Source organism: Opisthocomus hoazin, chromosome Z (genome assembly GCF_030867145.1).
Source record: "Opisthocomus hoazin isolate bOpiHoa1 chromosome Z, bOpiHoa1.hap1, whole genome shotgun sequence".
Taxonomy (NCBI): domain Eukaryota; kingdom Metazoa; phylum Chordata; class Aves; order Opisthocomiformes; family Opisthocomidae; genus Opisthocomus; species Opisthocomus hoazin.
The window spans coordinates 75,648,929-75,670,425 of NC_134454.1; the positions used below are offsets into that span (position 1 = coordinate 75,648,929).

At 42.6% G+C, this 21,497-nt stretch overlaps 1 protein-coding gene across 3 annotated transcripts in view; it reads left to right on the plus strand.

Annotated features, from left to right (window-relative positions):
• Positions 1–279: 279 nt before the first annotated feature.
• Positions 280–21,497, plus strand: part of LIFR (LIF receptor subunit alpha) — a 53,838-nt gene continuing 32,620 nt past the window's right edge. For 2 of the 3 annotated variants that reach the window (XM_075411816.1, XM_075411818.1), the window contains exons 1-2: positions 280–376; positions 21,321–21,475. In XM_075411816.1, coding sequence (XP_075267931.1) covers positions 21,394–21,475 — 82 coding nt within the window. In that variant the 5' untranslated portion in view covers positions 280–376; positions 21,321–21,393. Of the gene's footprint in view, positions 377–5,086; positions 5,322–21,320; positions 21,476–21,497 lie in introns of those variants that run through there. The other variant, XM_075411817.1, reaches the window with a different exon arrangement.

Here is a 21,497-nt window from a genome sequence, read left to right on the forward strand (position 1 = left end):
AGCCGCCCGTACCGCCCTGCTCCCGGCTGCGCCCGAGGGCGGACGCCAGCCTGGAACCTCGGGCACCCTCGGACCGACGGAGCCGTCCCTGAGCCCGCTGCCGGCGGCGGTGCCGCGGGGCAGGGCCGGGGGCGGCGGGCGGTGCGCGGCGCCGGCTCCTCCCTCCCTCCCTCCCGCGGGCAGCCCGCCAGCCCCTCTCCTCCATCCCTCCTCCTCCCTGCCTCCCGCCCCGGCTCCATCCCTCCTTCCTGTCGGCGCTGCGCACGGCTGCCCGCCGGAGCTGGGCCGCCCGGGACCGCGCCTGACCGCGGGCAGCCCCGCGCACCCGCCGCGGCATGAGGCTGCCCTGCCGCGGGGCACGGCGAGGCGGCGGCGGGTGAGTGTCGGGCCCGGGGCCCGGGCCGCGGGCAGGGCGGCTGCTGCCGGCGGCGGGGCTCCGCTCGCACCCGCCATGCGAGGGCCCCCGGGGAGACGCCGCGGCGAGGAGGGGCGAGGCGGGGGGCGGCAGCCCAGCCCGGGGCCGCGGGGGTTCGGACGGGGCCGGGGGTGCGGGGGGAGACCGGCGGCCCCTCTGCCGCTGCCCGCAGCCTGCGGCTTGGGTAGAGGCGGTGTGTTGTCAACAGCTCGTTCTGCTGGCCGGCAGGTTGGTTGGAGGACCGAACAGCGGGTGAATAACATTTATGCCTCTTTCTGTGCTTTTAATCCCTCCCCCCCCCTCAATAACAAGCATCCTTCCAAAGAATGGGGAGCCGGAGAGCGGGGTCCAGAGCCCCCCCCGCGCTTGGGGAGCATCCAGACACCCTGCGCGCCGGCTGCGCGGGGACACCGGCGCGGTGGCAGCTTGCTGTGTCTGTTCCGAGTGGTTGAATTTCTAACGCGTTTGGAGGTTGTGTGTAAAAAAGATCTCCCTAAGCCGCTGAGGCAGTTCTGCAAAGAACGTCGTTCCTTTCTTAAAATGCAGCGTGTGTATGTAAATTTAAAACTGGGCATGTTGTGCTGGCTCGCCGTGTGTTGCTTCGGTAGGAACTGGTGATACAGGCAGTTTGGTTTTTAATTGTAACGGGCGGTGAACGACTGGGAGCTTTGTTGTAAATGGGAGTAAAGCTCTGGATAGGTACCGTAATCTTCTAGTGCCAGGAGGACTTCTCCTGTGAGCTGCTGTGTGGGAATTGTTACTTTTGATTCTTTTCCACAGACTTTAGCGCTTACAATCCCCATTGCGAAAACAGTCAAATACTCTCATTCCGTGATCAAGCTGGCGTGCATGCCCTGTCAAATTCCCTTCAGGGAAACATGGGCATTGGGTAGCTTTCTGCCGTGCTTGAAACCCAGCTTGTTACCTGAGTAAGGCAATGTGACTCGCCTGTGACATCTCACCTGGAAGTCCGTTCTGCTGCCTTTTTGCCTTTCTGTAAAAGAATTCTTTAAATTCTTCTTAAACCCTGAGTCTGAACTCCACAGCGTGGATCCAGGCTGTTAATCAGACTTAGCAAGTTTAGTAGCTGTGGGGAAAATTAAAGTCCATGTGTCATGCCATGTTGCCTCTCAAATCAGCATGTGGCAATGCCAGCTGAGACAGTATCTTGCTAATGTAGATCTGTCAGTGCACATGTGCTTTGCACACCCTGTAGGGAAGAATGCATGAATGCCTTGATCTGCAGAAGGTCTGTGCTTGTCCTTAACTGCCCAACTGGTATGGTTTTGGTGATAAAGGTAAGCTTTGATTTCTGTGTGGCTTTGGTGATAAGGGTAAGCATGAGCATAGAAGTCTCCTGGATTTGGCCCCAATATGAATCAAGATCAAAACAAAAATTAGGTTTCGTGAGGGGAAGCGTCAGGATGTGGAACAGACAGAAGCAAATGCAGGGAGTGGATCCACAGGATGAGTAGTGCCCTATCTGCAGCTGGTATCCCTCAGCGTGGGTTCCCTGTTGTTAGCTGCAGAGGGGTCTGCAGGTTGCTTCTGAGAGGTCTGCTGAGGCTGCCAAGAAAAGAGAGTCTAGTGTCAGTAGGCTACAGGGCTACATATCTAAACTGGAAAATGTTGAAGAAGCCCACAAATGGAAAGCTTAAAAATCACTGACTTGGAGCCTCAGTAGATCACCTGATTTTGTTTGATTTTGCTTTCTGTTTGCCTAGTCCGCATCCTTTCATCTTATCACTGTTTCACCTATTGAAACTTCTGTCAGCGTTATTAAGTGATAACAGTTTCCATTGTGCGCTCTCCAAACATACCTATTTAGTCACTTAGAGCAACCAGTGGCAAGCACTATCTGTGAGTTAGATTGTGCAAAATCCCTTTACAGGTGTGCTGAGGAAAGGGAGAGACTTAACCTTTACGTGAGGGCATGCTCACAGACTTGCCGAAGGCAATGCAGGAATACATGGGAACAGTCATATGGGTGGAGATGCTCTCCAAGAAAGAGAAAGAAACTTATTTTGACAGGTGGCTAAGCTGCTGCTGCTACTTTGATGGGCAATTCATGGGGCTTTAATTTTTAAGTGCTTAATTAGTTACAATCTATGGCTATAAAGTCACATGTTTCAGCATTGTGCAGCTCCAGGCTTTAGTAAACATTCAAAAAAATCCAAGTTTATTAATATCCACAGGTCATGCTAGAACAGAGTTGGTAAATCTATTAGAAATAGCTTTCTTAAGCATGACTGTTGGATTGTTTAATCCAGTAGGTGACCGACAGCAAGTTTCATGCCTTATGGGAAGGTATATTTAAACTTGGTATGTTAGTAAGAGCTCCACCTGAAACATGAAGCAATTAAAGTGTATGGCAGTCTTAAACAATGTAGATGTTTATAAATACTGACTCTATCTTGCGGAGTGCAGTGCATCACAAGGCTGATGCAGATGGATTATGTTTTTCTGCAAATGACCCAACAGATGATGTGACCAGGTAAGTAAGGTTCTTTCACTTGCGCTGTGGGCTAGTGCTCGGAGGAGAGCAGAGGATGCTAACTTCAGCAGTTCCTGTTGTGTTGATACATTTGTTGGATGAATGCAAAAGTTACCTGATACCATTTTAAGTGATAGCTTATATGATCTTGTAATGAGCTGATCTGAGCTGTTGAAAGGCAGCTTTTGGATAATGGAAGGGAAAACAGAAAAATAAATCAGGAAACTTTTTGGAGTTAGTTTTGTTCCATTGTCGATAACAAGACTTGATCTAGGACACAGTTATAACAAAAACACTGGGATCTTAGATTCTGCCTGATGTTGAAATACGGAGATGATTCAACTGAAGGGATGTTAATTAGCAGTAGAAGAAAAGGTCCGATGAGGGAGATTTAAAGATACTCAGATAGGTGGAAGGGTTGAGAACTCAAACAAAATATTGGTGGCCCCGAGAAGGGACGCCGTTGCTCTGCATTAGACATTGATTCACATGCAGGGAGACACGGAGAACAGGTATGAAAGTCAGTTTTACTCCTGTTATCATAACTAGCTAGAATTAGTTGAAATGGTTCATGTTTTGATGCGTCTTTTCCCCTGAGATTTAGTTATGACTCCTTTTTGATGGTTAGGCATCAAAATTCTGTCTGAAAATAAGAAAAATAAATTACTTCTAGGTAAGACTTGAGAGGTGATCGTACTCTATGCCCCAGAGCCGGTTGATGTATTCATTCCATGAACAGTTTAATGTAAAAGATCCTTAGGAGCAGGACCTGGAGCCCGTGGTCCCTCACTTTCAGTGAGTGGCCTCTCACAAGGACACAGAGTCCTGCTCCAAGTCAGTGGTTACTTAAGCTGCAGAGAGAAATGCCATCTACAGAAAGGCTGGAGAAGACTTGTCGTGCCTCGTCTGTTACCTTGAGTAGTCTCTGGGATGGTCGGAGGTGTTTCCTGTACACCCCAGCAAGTGCTGCAGTGGCTGGGCTGCCTTAGAAAAGGGAACACCACTGCTGCTTTCTTTTTCTGACTACGTCTTTAAACAAAAGCAATGTATTCTGCTTTTTCCGGGGAACCTGAGTCTGTGGTTCTGCACACATTTTATCAGCAGACACAGACAGGGAATAATTGCTTTGGGAATCTAAGTGTCTAAGCATCAGGCAAGTGTTGTGGCCCTGTCAAAGATGAGACATTGCATCTGTGCATGCTGATGCCCACAAAATTTATCATCACCTCTCTCTTCTTGTTTTTCTTTTTTTTTTTGCTTCCCCACTAATACTTAGCTGCAGCTGAATGGGATTTTGGAACATGTTTCTTTTAGGTTGAAGCATCAAAAGTTATGTTTTTATAGGTGCTTAAATGTCTCCAGGGATCATCTTCCAGAATCTCATGGATCTCTTCCAGAGTCATTAGCACTGCAGTGATGGGGGCCATATAAATTCCTAGATGGCCGGAGCTGTTTTCTTACCTGCCTTTGGGGGGTGGAGGGGCAGCTAGGATACCGATCGCCAGCGAATGCAGAGGTTCCCGTGTTCTGTGCTTGCCTTACTTACTGATTTATAAACTGTCGGGTGGTAACTAAAATGAATGATATCTGGAGGTTCTGATCTGATGCAGAGATGAATAACCAGAGGCTGTTTTTCATATGCACCATCAGTTTTCTGCTGATCATTGCTGTCCTCCTGCCCCTGGAAAATTTGCAGTTCCTAAATCTGCAGACTGTGGGAGCCCTCCTGCTATGCATCTATAAGGTCCTCACACTTCCTGCAAGAACCAGAAACTCTCAGCAAGGGCTTCTGCCACTTTGCTGCTGTTGCCTTTCCCTGCTGCCATCTCTTGGAATCACTCCTAGTAGCAGGTTTCACTGCGGGCAGAAAGCGCTTAAGCTAAAAATAACTCCCAACCCATCGGTATGAATGTTGGTCAGGGTGTAAGGTTTTGAAGGGCATATGTCTCCCCTTCTTTGCGTGCACACCCTGGAGCTGGCATTGGATTGAGGTCAAAGACCGTTGCTATAACAGAAGCAGCTTTCCTTTATCCCACAGGCAGAGAACTGCTGAGTTGTCAGCTGTTGAGTCCAAATTATGCCTTTTACCTCAGGGAGCACAAGTTATAAAAGCACGTGTCATGGAAACAAGGACAGCACTGTAGCAATTCCCTGCTCCTTCTGCCTCACTTCATACCCTGCCAAAAATCAGACCCACAGCACAGCCCACAGCAGAGGACGGGCAGCCTGTGTTGCCAGCTTGGTGTCAGGGGAGCACTTGGGAGCAGGATGGCTTCCCCTGCTCTTGGGCCATGTGTAGTCAGGGAGCAGAGTCTTCTTCCTCGCCTATAAACCCAGCAATCCAGGGCAAACCAAAGCGCGAAGCCTTTCAGCCAGCCTTGGCCTCCTCAAATTTCCTGAAGTCTTAAGCAGGTAAAGTAGCGCTTTCTTTGGGTTGCTTTTGTGCTGCAGCGTTTTCCTTGCCAGCCAAATAGTTTCACTGATACAGCAACATTGGCTAGAGAATTACTGTAGGTTTTTGATTTGGGTTGTGGTGGGGGAAGGATGTGTCTATATTCATGAGCAACATTATACCAGTGTTCTCTGCCAGTATAGCTTACTGCATTTTCATCATCAGTAAAAAATACACATATATTCCTAAAATAGATGTATATATTTGTGCTTGCTGCGTACCTGTAGCTGCACTGGTAGTAGCTTTGTCATATTGCTGGATAGCTTCATAACCAAGGTAGCCTGATAGTTTGTAGTGCAGAATCATGAAATTTAAATAAAGCAATGTGCTTGTATGATTTCTTTAGCTAATAAACATTGTCTGAAAACTATGCTGGAATGCTTCTTATTCTTGCATAATTTTGTCATTATTGCACAAATTGCTTAAAGGTGTAATAGAAGTACAAGTAATAGGAGTGGTTGAAGGTGGTTTACACTGACAGTCTGGCTCGGAAATTGCCCACGTTTTATGTCTGGGCCTCAGCCATCCATCTAAACTAGTTTTGCTCCCTGAATAGATCAATTACTTCCCTCCAACAGGAAAATGAAGGCTCAGTTGACTAGATAGCATGGTTAAACGTTCGTTCTGGATGATGAGGATATGGTCTATGGCAAGCTTGGCTAGCAGGGTGAGCAGAGCAAGCCAGCTCTATCCCAACTGCCTTTATGCCCTCGAATACCCCCCATGTTGTGTTCTCGGGCATGACACACATTTCAGCCTGAAGCTTTAAAAACTACTTTCTCTTCATGTCAAGCACTTTGAACGTAGAAGCACAGACAAAGATGGTTTGGAGCTAGATGGTGACCTGGACCACTTGCTGCAAAGTGGCCTAGTGCAGACTTGGGTGTGTTGGTCCCAAACAGTGCAAGGACGAGCCTGTCTGCAGCATTTAGGCTGAGGGTGAAGACATCTCCACGTTGCAGTACACCTGGGTGGTTTAAGCATCTCTGATATTTGTGCTTTCTGTAACTTTACAAGCTACATTTTAGGTTACTTGCATGTTTGAGAGTTGCACAGCACATCCCACATAGCTTGGAGAGCCGAGAGGAGAGGGAGACTTGGACAAGTGGGAGATGAGGCATAGCTCTGCGCAGCGTGGGGCTGGCCTGGGCAGGCAGTTGCCTTTTGGGGCTTTCTGGTGGTATCTGCCCTAGCCTGGCAGCCCTTTTTCCTTCCAGTCGGGACTTAATGTGGTCACCTAGAAGCTCTTGTGCCAAGACAGTAACGCTGCTCATCGTGTGATGTAACCCTGTTTGTATGGCTGACCATGGATTTGCCCTTTTTGACCTGGGTGATCTAATAGCATCTCTTAACTATAATATCAGTGAGGACAGAGCTTCAAAATATCTTTCTGAAATAATTGGTCTTAATATTACTGCAGGGCACAAATGCTGCTTAAATCAAATGAACTTCAGAAGAAAATTATAGTGGTCAGTATTATAGGTGGGGCTTCTGGAGACTCTGAAGCCCAAAGGTGAATGTAAGTTATAAGTATTCCGACTACAACTAATTTTCACAATATTCCATGTTTTGGATCAAGTTCAGCACTTGTGGCAAGAGAGATGTTTGACCTCTGAGGTTTTACAGCTATTCTGGAGCTAAAACCAAGAAGATAAGCTTTTAATGTTTAATCCTAGGCAGAGAGAGAGAGAGGGAGAGAGAATAAAAGAAAAACAAAACAAAAATGTGATTTATTTATATTGTAGACTTCAGTGTTGTCTTGAGTTATGAGCAACAAGCACCAAAGTACTGTCTGTGTGAGCTGGACATAAAAATCAAACTCTTTTACTTCTGCTAGGGTTTCTTCTGATTCCGAGGATAATAATATCTGTTCCCTAGAGTCTACCTGTTCCTCTTCCTTTTCCCTTCCTTCCCCCTGCTCCATACTCTTTCAAAGGTCATGGCTATGAGAAGTCTTTAGCGTACAGGTCTCCAGGCACGTAACTCATAATTCATCTGCTAGAACAGCATTGTCACGATTCCCAATATAGAACAGGCTTCTCCTCCAAGTGAAACATGATTGGCCTGTTTCTTTTTCAAAATGTTAGGAAGTTTTTGAAAGAAGATATTTTTCACCAAATGTTGCCTCATGTATCAAGTGACAGGATCAGTCTGGATGTAAATCCAGCAAGCTGTCATGTGACCCTTATTTTAAATCTTACCTCAAAATCTGTAGTTTTCCCCTGTATACTGTCTTCTTTCACCATTAAAACATTTATTAATGTAAGATCTGCGCAAGATTTGTGCTAATCTAGTCTGACATTGGTGTAATGTGAACCCAAGACTTTAATCTGGGAAGACTTGTATTGAGCCCATATTTAGACTTCTTTTAGGAATGCGTCCAATCTTATTTTTTATTTCAATCAGTTCACCCCACCCTTGAAGAGCTTTGCTGATCCTTAATTAGCTTTACTCTGCATGATATGCAGTTTTCAGTGGAGGTCTACTGCATAGTATTAACTCTCGTAGCCCAAATATTGTGGGTTATGTTTAAATCCTTTCTCTGTGTACGTAATTGAGGACTGTGATCAGCTAACATCGTTGAACTAAATAGTTGCATTGTTTTAGGCTTTGCAACAACAGACAATCTCTCAAATCTGAACTGCTCTAAGTAATCATTTGATTCTGTGTAAATTAAATTGATTTTTGTAGTGTTAATGAATGGGTTCTTTTTCTGTTGTGTTGTTGGGTTGAGTGCTTTTGTAAGGTAGCCTCATCCATACATAAGTTTTGAGGACTTTTATTTTCAATGACTTTTATGTATTTATTTGCTTGAGCTGTGATAACCGATAATTTGAAAATTGAATGTTTTCTCATTGCTTCCCCGTATTTCAACTAATGAGTGGTGCAGCTGGCGTTAATACGTGAAGAATGTATCCTTGAAAACGTTAGATTCTTGTCTGTCATCCTTTTGCCCTACTGTATGCATGCGTGCTAATTAATAGGTAACTCTGGGTTGGATTTTAGGCGGTGATTGCTGCAGACAGAAATGGGAGCAAGCACTCATCATTACAATAGCTGCCCGCAGAATCAGGTCACTAACAGGCTTTCAGCAAAATAGTGTTAATTTTACTCTCTACACACTTAAACACAGAAGGTATATCTATAATTACACATCTTTTCTCAGTGATCCTCTAGTGTAGCATTCTTCCCAGTGGATTATGCATGAATCTTTTAACTTCAAGTACCCAATGTGACTGCCCAATTCAGATTTCGGCTCTTCTGTGCTGAAGACAAGGACCAAGCCTGTCGCAGGCTCCTGCAGCTGGGCTCCTGCCAACAGTGCAAATGTAAGTTTAGTCATATACTTATGTGTTTGCAAATTCAGGAGCGGTATATGTATATATGTGGTTACTGAGGCTTGTTATCTTGCATAAATCAGCAGTCAGTTTGTCACGAGCAGCACTGCACAGCTTTGAAATACCTTTTCGTCAGAGGGCACTGGTGATCGCTGATAGCATTTAGCTGCTTGTTTCATGGGAATTAAGAGTTAAGATGAATGAGCTGCAATCTAAATCCAGATATTCAATGAATTGATCACTTTAATAAGAATTTAGCAAGTATTTGTAATAATTGCTTCCAGTTGATCTCTTCTTCTGAAGTAATGTGCATTAATTTTTACAATCTTTAATGACAGTCGACTGTTTGTTTCGTTTTTTTAATTTTCATATTTGGAAAGAAAAAGATACTTATCACTTGCATTCCTAGTAAGTATATGCACCTCTGATCTTTTTAATCTCTTCTGCTGTAGCTCACAAAGACTTTCTGTGTATATTATTCTGAAGTCAAGTATTTATGTCCTTGAGGAATATGCGTTGTCATCTAAATACATTTTAGAAATGTGATCTTTGTACAGATTCAGTGTATAGCTCTAATATGGAAAATTGCAGAAATAGGAAAAGCAGAGTACTCTCCAAAGATGTTTGGTGTGGTGTTATTTTAAATGCTATAAAATCATAGAATGGTTTGGGTTGGAAGGGACCTTAAAGATTATCTCGTTCCAACCCCCGGGGCATGGGCAGGGACACCTTCCACCAGACCAGGTTGCTCAAAGCCCCACCCAGCCTGGCCTTGAACACTGCCAGGGAGGGGGCAGCCACAGCTTCTCTGGGCAGCCTGGGCCAGGGCCTCGAAACCCTCACAGTGAAGAATTTCCTCCTAATTTCCTGTTTAAATCTACCATCTTTCAGTTTAAAGCCATTACCCTTTCTCCTGTCCCTTCAAGCCCTCATAAAAAGTCCCTCTCCAGCTTTCTTGTAGGCCCCCTTTAAGTACTGAAAGGCTGCAGTAAGGTCTCCTCACAGCCTTCTCTTCTCCAGGCTGAACAGCCCCAACTCTCTCAGCCTTTCCTCACAGCAGAGGTGCTCCAGCCCTAGGATCATTTCTGTGGCCTCCTCTGGACCCACTCCAACAGGTCCAGATGTTGTGGACCTATGTGGGTTCTAGTGACTTGCTTCATGGTGAGACTGGCACAAGATTTTGTAGAAGAAGATTTCACAAAAGGTAGAAAAAGTGAGACATTGGTGTTCCGTACTGTGAAGTTTTCATTAGAGGTTTTGCAAGTCTCTGGATTTAGGTAGGTGGGCTTATAAGAATGTGCTTGGCCTTGTGAGTCATGCACTATATATCTGGATGGACTTGATAGGATGAATAAAGAGCAGAAATTTTCAGAAGGAATAAAAATCTGGAATAGAAACTAAAAGTAAACTGAGGCAGAACATGTCACTCATATAACTCTGCCAAAAGGTTAGTTGTCCAATTAACCCTCTCTTCTCCACCATTACGTTTCCCCTCGCCCCTGCCTTCTTCCCCTGTGTCTGGGCACCTCAGTCTGCAGCCACCAGAGAGGCCGTTGAGAATTGTCGCACGTCTCTTGCTCCCACAGTCGGACTTGCTCAGCACTTTGGAAACAATAGCTGCTTCATTGCTGAGTCGTGAAACAAAAAAGTTAAACATATCAGCAACAATGCATGAAAAATGTGATGAACAGCCTTCCATGGGAAGAGATTTTTCCGTGCCAGTGTGTAGATATACAGAATTTATTGGAGACAGAAGCTAACAAGTAAGAAATCCTTCTTCTTTTGTACATCATCTGCCAGCTCAATACTGAGAGAAGTAAACCATGAGATTTACTAATAATAGCAGGAAGGAACAACCCTGTTAAACAGAGATAGCAAAGTTGGAATGACTTGTGTGTGTAAAATCCAAGGTTGTTTTTCCCTCTCCACAGACCTTTTTTATAGGCACCCTTGAGAAGAGAAATTAAAAAAAAAAAGATCTTCAGGAGAAGAATCTTGCTTTTCAGGGAGGACCGAGGAAGGAGAGGCAAAGGCAAGTTACAAATGATGTAGTGATGGTCATGTGAAAATGATGGGAGGCTGTGAGGTGAAGTGCAGTTGCGGCTTTGAAAATTTCTGGTTTGTATTCTTATTCTAAGTGTGAATTAGGTCAGGAGAGACTTATGGAACTGATTCACTGTATGTCCTGTTAGTAGCAGTCTCAATTTTCTGTGAGCTGCTTTCAGTTTTACATGAGGTGCGGCATCATTAGCCTTACAGATACTGCTGTCTCAGCACTTGCTAATGGATTATTTACAGGGACTCAGTTCACTGCTTTTGCTAAGTTCTAAAAAGCATGACAGAAAAGCATTGCTTAATTTTACAGCAATAAAAATGATACATATGGGTCCTGGCTATCTGCCGTGTTATTTTAAATGTTTAGGTCTTCATTGCTTTTTTCCTTTTGCTGAGCATTATTTTAATAGTTCAGAGTTTGCTCAAGTGTTTTATCTGCCTGCAAAGCACTTTACAGTAGTATTTTCCATTCTGAGACCCTCCATGAAACAGCTAAAGAGCTGCTAGTTTATTCACATAATGCAAATTCAAGAAACTTTCTAAGACAGATAAATCTAACCAACAGACAAGACATAAGCTTCTCATTTGGAGTACTCTGAGCAAATGTAGGATTTTTTTAACACGGTTTTCACTTTTGTGAACTGAGAGATCTCAGTCTGTGTTTGAATCAAATTTGAAGTCATTTAGTAGAAATTGAAAATAAAATTTGAACTTTGTTATATGTTTCGTTTTAAAACAGTGTTCTGCCTAAACTGAATATTCAGCCTAAATTATCTGAAATGGAAAACCAGGTGTTAATTTAATTGTGAAACAACTATGTCTTGCGCCTTTGGCATTGCAGTCAGTGATTTTGGTTAGGGCAATACAGTTAAGGAAGTGCTGGGGATAACGTGGAGGAGTACACCAAAACTGGATTGGTGAGACTGTCTCTGTTTTGGGGGTGTCGGAGTCTGTTAGAGGGGTAGAAAGGATAACGTGAATAAATCATGTTGAAACACTGGGTTGCTAGCTGTGCTGCTCTGAGAACTGATCCACAACTGGACTTTTAAGTTCCTTGCAGGGACCTGGAGACCTTTGTGAGAGGAGCAGAGTGGACAAGGGGGAGTAGTACTAGCTTCAGAGAGCTGGATTAGGTGTGCCTGCATGTCTTTTGGGTCCACAGCTCAAGTGAAGGCTATAATCAGCAGCAGAATGAGAGGGTACCGGTACCATGAGCAAGCATGCGTGTGGGAGGGAGAGTCTCAGTTCCCAGTAGCTGTGTCCATGTACATGCATGCACAAGTACAAAAGTTAATATTGATTCTTTATAGCCTGGCAATGGTCTGTCTTGGGTCTACGAAAGTTAACTAGGAAAGACACCAGCTCTGATGCATATCAGCTATAGAAGTCAATATTTGTGTTTCTGAGTGCTTAATTCCTACACTTTGCCACCTTAAAAGGAGGATACGTGTGTATATGCATAAAGAACAGTTGGAGGGGAATAAGGTACAACTAAAACAGTATGTGAAGAGATGAGTGCCAACTGCTATTTAATTATGCATGGACAGACTTGTACTGATAATGTCATAGTATATTGTAGACTTTCCTTCTCTGGAAAGGCTGGAAAGGGAGCGGCAGCACCTGACTGCCCACTTGGGACTGGAGCAGAGAGGAAAGCGTTTGCTCACCCCAGTAGAAGGGTAGCCTACACATGATAGCATGCTGCAGTATGTCTTCATGTCACACGTCTGGTACTTACTAGGAAATACAGCAGGGCATGAGAGCTTTTAAAGTCTCAAGAAAGATTAATACAGTGGGAATTTGTCAGAAAATATAGATTAGTTTCAGGAATTGCCCATTCCCTCGATTACTAAAAAATCAATTTATTTCTCGTAAGTGACTCTCATTCCTTACATTCACTCTAAAAGGATATTGCATAACTGTTGCTCATTATTCTCAATATATTATTTAATGTGAAAGCCACATTTCAGCATTTGATCTATTTATATGCTGTTTGTACACATGAAGAGAGACTTTCTTCAGATTTGGTTCATTGTACTTTAAAAATAATTCAAATACCACAGGTTTCATTGTAAACAATGAAGGATTCCAACCCTCAGGTCATTGCCGGTTGTTTAAAAAAAAACCACTTGGAATTGCTTCAGTAATTATCAATGTTCTCTTATAAAACTAAATAGGCTTTTCCTGTGGTGGAAAGAAGATTAAAGGTCATATAGTTCAAAATAAGTTTTTGGACATTGCCAGATTAAGGAAAATAAACTCTTCCATTAAGAAGGTCAACTTCTTTAACGTTTGTTAGTTCATAAGGTCTCTCGAGCTGAAGAGAACTGGCAGGGACAGAATTATGTAGATAACATGACTCTTCTGAGGAACAGCAATTCTTTTCTGCAGCCCTCTTTGTAAAATCTGAGTGATGTGGTCTGGCCCTTGAACCTCACACTGAGTAAAACACAATTGACAAAGGGGACAAATGACGTTTTCCTCTGAAGATATGCTGTCTTGAGAACTACACAGAGACTCACAGTGCCCCCAGAAAATGAAATGTGCTTTGGAATATCTGGTTTGTGTTATATTTCAGTTACGTGTCGGTAAAATGCAGCAAGTGCTGGAGAAGTGGGAAACCTTCTGTGTGGATTTTAATTTGATTCTAGGTTTATGCACTGCAAAACATGTGGGCGTGTCTGTTTCTATGCTTTGTACCTGTACTAAGTATTGAAAAGGCATAGTGGGTAGCCGTAGCATTCATGATAAGAGGTTGTTTTTATATGTGCAAAGTAATCAGACTTGTATGCCTTTGCTTGGTGTACTTGTTCCATTCTGTGTTGTGGAGCTCAAGAATTCAAGGAAGTGTGTCGACCGTGAGGTCACCAAATTAAAGCATATCAGGAAATGTGTGTAGCTGTATCAGATTTATGCAAATACATAAGCTGGATACTTCACCTTACTGTGGTATTAATTTGCCAGTTGTAGGAAGTATCAAGAAAATTTTTGAATGGGTTAAAATACGAGTGTGTAAATAACTCGGAGCTGTTTCCTTCTTCACAGCACAATAGCCTAGAAGATCAAAATTTATCTTTTGGCCAGTAATGTCCCTTAACCTTCACCCCTTTGCTTTGTTCTTTGTTCAGATGATTAGGTGTTTTCCATCTGCACCTCTACGGGAGAAGAATCTGTGCTTGTTAATTTGAGCTGACTTCCTAAGGAAGTTGGGCTTATCTGATAATGCTTTGTCTGTCCTTTTACCCCTGCAATAACCTTTGAACACGCTGCCCAGGTTCAGTTCACTCAGAACAAGGAGTTGAGTTCTCAGCATACTGTGTCCTTACAAGCTGGATGAAACTCTGCAGCTGGATGTAGAGACCCTATTGAGGAAATAGCTGCAGACTGAAGTCAACCTTTACTGGACTGCAGTCCATGGCTCTCTTAGCGTGCCTTCTCTGATGTCTAATAAGGCTTAGGGGGTAATCTATAATAACATTTGCCTAATATGTAACAACAGTAAACCGTGAACAGGCTTGCAGATATCCCAAAACATGTTTAGTCTATTTTTGGTAGTATTAGGATTCACTGTGTTTCTCAGAAGAGTTTGTTTTCTGTTATAACCATCTGGAGGGCAGTGCTGTGTTCCTAGTAGTGACGGACGTGCTTTTATTTAAGCACGTGCTTGGTGGCTAATTGATATGGGGAAGGACTTCCAAACTCAGGAGTTAGACACACAATTTTCTTTTGGAAGTGTCTTTGTTCTTCTGAAAATCTGACGCTAGGAACATCAACTGCAGCGGCTGGTTTGGGAACCAGCCTTGCATGGTGTGTGCTGGACAAGGCATGGCAAGCGGCTCCAGTAGGACGAACGGTTTCCAAATTAGCATGCAGTTTAACTGAAAACAGGCCAGTGAGAACAAAAGGCAAAGTGTGCAAAATGTGTATTTAGCTTGAAAGACCAAAATATGTCATCTAATAAGTTCAGTTTTAATTGTGACAAGAATAAATCATCGATCCCTGCAATGTCTCCTTGCATTGTTCTGCCCTTTCAGTCCACTGGTCCGTGTGACTGCTCTGTCTCTTTGCTATCACTGCACTCCTTTTTTCTTTCCAGCCTGGCTGTCCCAGCAGCGATATTTTTCTCAATTCTCTCTATGAGCCACCTGGCTTGTTCTTTTGCTTGGTGGGGTTTTTTTGGTTGACAGGAGTAACCTGAAGGAGTCAGCCACTGTACTTCCTAAATCCTCAAAATTGTATCCATTGCTACGATTAAACTCTTTGACATGTGCTGCTTCTGTATAATTTCCTTACTTTCTAACGGCAAGTCTTAAGGGTCTCGGTTTCTGTGTGTGTATTTCTGTGTTTTGTGCTGTCCAACGGGCACTAAATGCCTTCATAAAATCACCCTTGAATTGTGGTGCTTCTTCATGGATTTCAAACCTTTCTGATCCCTGTCCTGTACGTAGTCTTCATGCTTCCCCAAGTCAAGAAATCCCTTGCAAAGAGTTTTCTCACATCTCCTTGCCAGGTGAGGGTGCTTCTCATGCTATTGGCTACCTGGAGGTACCCACCAGCTCTCCCAGTCTGCATCTTGCTTACTTGTATTTCTATAGTGTTTAGCAGTCCTGGGATCAGAAGAAAGGAAGAACTGGAAATACTAGAAGGCAGGTGCAACTGTGCGTTGGCCTTAGACTGTGAGCCAGGTGAAATATTTACTCCAGCGGGGGTGCACTGTTACTCCTGTTGGTAAAATATCTTGCCAAAATGCTTGCCTTTGTAGATAGTGCTTGTGACCAGGAGCTTTGAAAATTAATTTGTGAAAATGTTTATCCTTGTGTTGAGCTTGTATGTTGCGCCCTGACAGCTCACTTCACCTTGCAGAGCAGAAGCAGCCTGGAATGGCTGCAAACTAACTGCGGTGGCTTCCCGACATCTCAGAGATGATGCTGCTGTACAGCAGCTAGAGGAAGCAGTGAGGAGGGAATTTTTCTTCTCGTGCTTGACAGGGAAAAAAGACAAAACAAAATTTGTCTCAAAGGACTGAAAATTTGGCACTGCACATTAACTATTTAATATCTTAACACCCTGTCTTTGTTTCCTTTTCCTCCCTTGCAGATTAGGAGAGTGCATTTGGTGCAGATCGGCAGCTTGAATTATGTTACCAGCTTCTGGAAAGAGAAATAGCAGATTCTTAAATTAATTCCTCAGAACTGGGGAAAGCCAGATTCCCAAATGGGATTCAGCCTTCATTTATAAATGAGTTTTAGTGATTCATGTCCTGCAAATCTTTTATAACGTGGAATGCTGCCATGTTATAAAACAAAGAGGGAAAGCCTGCATTTAGATTACTAAAGAGGGATTTTTGTCTCAACTTTGGAAATTTTTTTAAGGAGGTGGAAGAATGTACTCTATTGAAAAACAGCCAAACTCCCTCAAATAAATAGTATTAATTCTACTTCCATTTTTTTTTTTGTTACTCAGCTAACTTTAAATTGAAAGACTGAAGGCTGTGGGATCAGCAAAGCTGTTTTAAAGAAAGCTAGTTCATCTTCTGTTTCTGTGTTCGTTGTCTTTACTGTCAGCTGTATCGGCAATTTGCTTGGTTTCCCAGAAATGTGTACTTCTGGCATGGTGTTTCAGATAGGGGAATTTTTTTGGAAGCTTTCTGTTGGCAACAGTAGGATGTGTAATTTGATATATGCGTTTTTATCTGGATATAGGAGTGTTTTCTTTTGCTTTGAAGGTCAAATTAGCATCTTTGGGCAGAGACAAGTAAAATGAGTATTCTCTACCTGCTATGCAGAAGATTTTTTCTTCTAGCAATAAGGTTTTGATCTAGTCAAATAGCACCTGGATTTCTGCCTGGCTGTATTTGGGATGATGACGGTTCAGGATTGCCAAAAATGCAGCCTGCCATCAGTCTCTACAATTTTTTGGTGGTGTGCTATATAGTAATTTTCCCTGAGAGCTTTTGGTGTTCCATGTGGTGATGAGTTATTATGATGATATCTTTTAACTGGAGAAAACACAAATAAATTGTAACTTGAGAAAATTTATTAACAAACATAATTCTTCTATTATATTTAATTTATACATTTTTACTGGTTTCATGGTTTCATCTAGTATTTTCCACTTACGGTTTCCCTAAACCTTTTGTATAAGCTGACTTTTTTACCATTTCTTTTTAGGTATCTGCTTGTGGGGGCATGACAAAAATAGCCATAAAAAGTGTGGCCACTGATCCTGAATTCAGATTTTTCAAAAACCAAATCTAGAGGGTTGTGATTGGCAGATCAGACTACAGGCAGAAAGCAGCCCAGAAAGATTTTTGATTTTTTTAATCCGTTTTATTTGTTTGTTTTCAAAGTGGTTTCCAAGCACTTGACAATGTAATACGTTCGGAGACCAGAAAACTCAGAAGTAGAACAGAGCTTTGGAGAACTTCTATGCCTAAAGAACTCAGCTGTTGAAATGACAACTGACTAGGAAAATACTTTTTTTTTTTTTTCCTTTAAAGAGAATTGAGCATTTGGTCAGCTATGCTTTAAAAAAAGATATGCAGACCCAGTTAAGCCAAGAAATACATGATATGAAACACAGTCAGTAGGAGAGATACCAGTTACCTTCTGGTTTTCCCTTTGAGAGGTTAAGCCTAAAGAGACTGGTAGTGTCTTAGCATGCCACTGTCACACAGCGGGTGCTGCCCTCATTTTCTCAGCTTGTCAGAGAACCTTTAACCTTCTTTACAGCTGACAAATTTTGAAGGAAAGCTGTCCACAGATATTTTCCCAGGCACACATTACTGACTTGAAGTACTTTTATTCTCTTATCTATCTTATCACCAGTAGGTGCACTGTATGCAGCAAAACATCTTTAAATGTCATCTAAAAGTCCACTGAGCTATTTTAAACAAGGGCCACCATCCATTGGCTTCAGTGATTAAGAGACTGAATGTAATTGTTCCATTGTTAGCATCTGCATAAAAAGCAGTTTAAAATGGCTTCTTTCTGACCACAGACACAAGGGTAATTTCTCTCCACAACGTAAAGCCCTGAGCAGAAGTCAAGACATCTCCATATAATGTAGCTGTCAACAGTTATTGTGGAATCCTGGTTTTAGCAGTGACTCTTAAATATGGGCAGTTATATACTGAAGCCTGTCATGCCTGTGCTGTTGGTGTGGCAAGAATTTGCATGTGAATACTTTTTGGATACACACATGATGTTATTTATTAGCATAGGTTTATGGGAGGCTTTTTCCTTATTTTAAAATTTCAAAAATGAAACAGCTTTTCAGTCAAGGCCTTTAAGATGAATTTGCTCTGCAAATGTACTCATGCTAGGTTAGGAGGTTTGCAGTTCATTTGAGGATGAGATTGGAGTCTGAAGTACTAGATAAACAGCTACGTGGCAGCTTTATACAGTAGTATCCGGGGCTGGATCGTACACTGAAATTGACTCACCAAGGTCTGAATGTTGAGAGAAAAGCAAATATGGCATGGGCTGTTGAAACACATACTACACATAGGTTTGCCTTAGAAAAGTTCTTTCATTGTGCTTGACAATGCTCAGGCCTCAGGGCAGAAATATTTCAAAGCTGAGGATACAGCAGATTTGGTCCACAGAGAAATATTTGTTCCAGGAATGATCAGAAATCTAGAAACTGAGACTAGGAAATGGTGGAAAAAACAATAGGAGTTTTAAAGGGAGGAGCCAGTAGAGAACCAGTGTCAATTATCTTCTGTGTAAGAGGCTGATGCAAGGTAGAAGATAAACTGTTCTTTGTCTGCTGGAGATAGGACAAAGTAATGTGCTTAGAATGGAGCAAGAGGCAGGTGTGTAGCACATTGGGAGCACTAATGATTCTGCTGGTGAAGTGACACGAATAGGTTGCCCAAGGAGATGAGATTGGTATGGGATGTGCTATTGCTGATGTTTTTTAAGGTGGATGTCTGTTAAAAATGGTCTGGTTGGCAGTTGCTCTTTCTGGTGGAAAGAATGAGCTGACTTCCTTAAATCTCATCTTTTGAAAATAAAGGTTTACAATGTAAAGACATTTACACTTAGTAGCAACTGCTCCTGTTGCACTCCAGCCAGCCGTGGTCAAGGTTTTACCTTCTGGCAACACTGAGCTCTCATGTCCCGAATAAGTATCTCCGAGTCTTATACTGTCCTATCCAATCCATCTTAAGCGTACATCTGCCTGGAGGATAACGCATTTCATATCTCTCCAGGGTAAGGAAAAAAACCTCCATGCCTTGCTTGAATTAGTCTTGAACTGATGGAAGGCAGCTTTCAAGCAAAGAAAGTGAACTTCCTATTTTTAAATTACTTCAATTATTTTGTAACTTTATAATTAAAACAAGCCTATAAATGGGGATTTTTTTCTCCTGACTAATGACATTTAATTATGTGACAAGAGGCTTCAACTTGCCAGCTTTTCAGCAAGCTATAAAATGTGTACGAGAAGACAAGAGCCAGGGAGTGTATGCTTCTTACGAAAGACTGTGGTTTACAAGACACTCATCATGCTCTGCGTGAAAGTACATATGTTCCCCTCGATGCCTAACTCTGAAACAGAAATTAAAACTGTGCTTGAGTTAGGAAAATTTGGTATGACTCGAATTTCTTGTAATTCACTGCTGTGATGTTACTCTTGAAAATTCTGCAGCAGAGGGACTACTCAGTAAACTATGTATTGAAAGAGTGTGCAGAAAATGAGGAGATTTTTCTTGAGCCACACACACGTGTAGCTGCTGAATCTGCCTCATAAACCTGGCATGACCAAACAGGTTTTGCACAATGCTGTACAGATAATGTGTTTAGAAAGTGAGAGGCTTGGGGTTTAATTAACTTCACAATGCAGTTTTCCGTCCTTCAGGTGACATCAATGCTTTCCCTTTTTTTTTTTGTTCTTTTCTTGGCTTCTGCTAGCTGGTAGGGGACTGTCAGCTGATTTTGATGTAAAACTTGAAACTTTTATTTCGAGCTTTTCTGCAAACTAGAAATGCCTTTGAAGAAGTTTTCACAAACAGATAAAATTTAGATGTACATGTAAATCACTCATTTTATTCATATAACTCCCAGGTCTGTCTGAGTGCTCTTCATGGTCTTGATGACGTGAGAGGTTTGTGAGCAAAGTTTAAACCTGTAGATAAGACCCCATATTTTCATTAGTAACATGGATAACTACAATATGAAGACCCTGAGCGACACCGAAGTGCAGCAGGGGACTTCTGACACAGCGATTATTAGATTTTGTGTGCTGTAAGGTTCTTGATTCATCTTTACCTAAACATGGATTTGTTAAACTTCACACTTGATTTGGCCTGTAAATTGCACAGCACGGGGCATTCTCAGCTGTCCCCTGAGGGAGAATTCCTTAAAAAAGAAAAAAAAAAAGTACGGTTGTATTGTAGGGATCAAGGAGCATACTCTTGGTGGTGTGGAGGGCTTCAGTGAAGAGAGGTTTCTTTTAAAATTACAGAGGCTTTTAGGCAAAATATGTTATTCTGACAATGATGTACATCTAGTTTTGGAAGAGTTACGAGCCTTTCCACTTGAGATTTTTAAAAGAAGTACCCTGGACAAAATACGAGTTTTAGAAAACTGCTGTGTAGGAGAGGCTGATTCAGCTATGTTCTTACATGAAAATGTCCCAGCTCCTGGTGTTGGTCGCTGAGAGAAGACCCCTTGCTACCTGGGAGTTACGGTCTCTGGGAGGGTGCTCAAGTCTTCAGAGATTTCAGGTATCAGGGAAACAATGCATCAGGGATTGGGTACGCTTTAGGATAAGCTTTCCTGCAGTTTTCTTTTTGAGAACAAAATCTGATGGTGGCTGATGTGTGGGTGGAATTGAATGTGTTTCATAGATCCGACTGAACAGTTGAACTTCTCTTTGGAAAACACACGGCCTATTAATCTTCAGAGAACACATTAAATGTAATATTCTAGATAATTTTTACGTTAAGGTCAGCATTTACAGCAACAGGTATCTTTTGGTATAGAAATTGCTCCATTTTTTTCCCTTTTTTTTTACTCCAGACTTTATTCACACTGGATTGAACCAGTGATCCTGAGTAATCAGATCTAGTTCTGCAGTATCTCAGGCATCCCATAGCTTTGAACAGCAGCAGTATGAAAAGTGAGCAGAGGGGAGAGCAATACAGATGGGTTTTCCTGTCCCCTTAAACCTGTATCCAAAATAGGGGACATTTCCATTCATGGTATGCAAGACCCGTTGCAAATGTGATATTTCATCTAGGCTGAAGAGGCCTTTTCTAGGGGAATACCCTGCCGTGTCTATTCTGTTCTGGCTTCGGATAGTCCCAAAGGAGGCCTGTGGACAGTTCAGTTTTACATGTCTGTGATTCTTTAGGTTATGTTTGAAAAGCCTCGCTGAAAACGTGTGCATCAAGGAGTGGTTGGGACAGTGAAAAGGTCTGCTTGTGAGACAATGAAGAGAAGGGTGTTACTATGCCTGGGACCAGCACTGAAGAAGAAAAGTAGGTGGAACAAGAAGTGGCATTTGTGGAGTACCAGCTCTGGAATTTCAGGGTTTCTTTGTTTTTGTTTTTAATTTTAGAACTGACCAGCTTGCTGGAAGATGACGTTTATTCCTGCTTAAAACTGCTGTTCTGAAAACAAACAGTAGAAGAATGTGGAAGAATTCAAGGCTCCGTTGCCTTTTAGCACTAGCTATTTTATGTTTAAGAAGCTTAATATATTGCCAAGAGATCGGTGAGTTTATTGCCATGTGGTT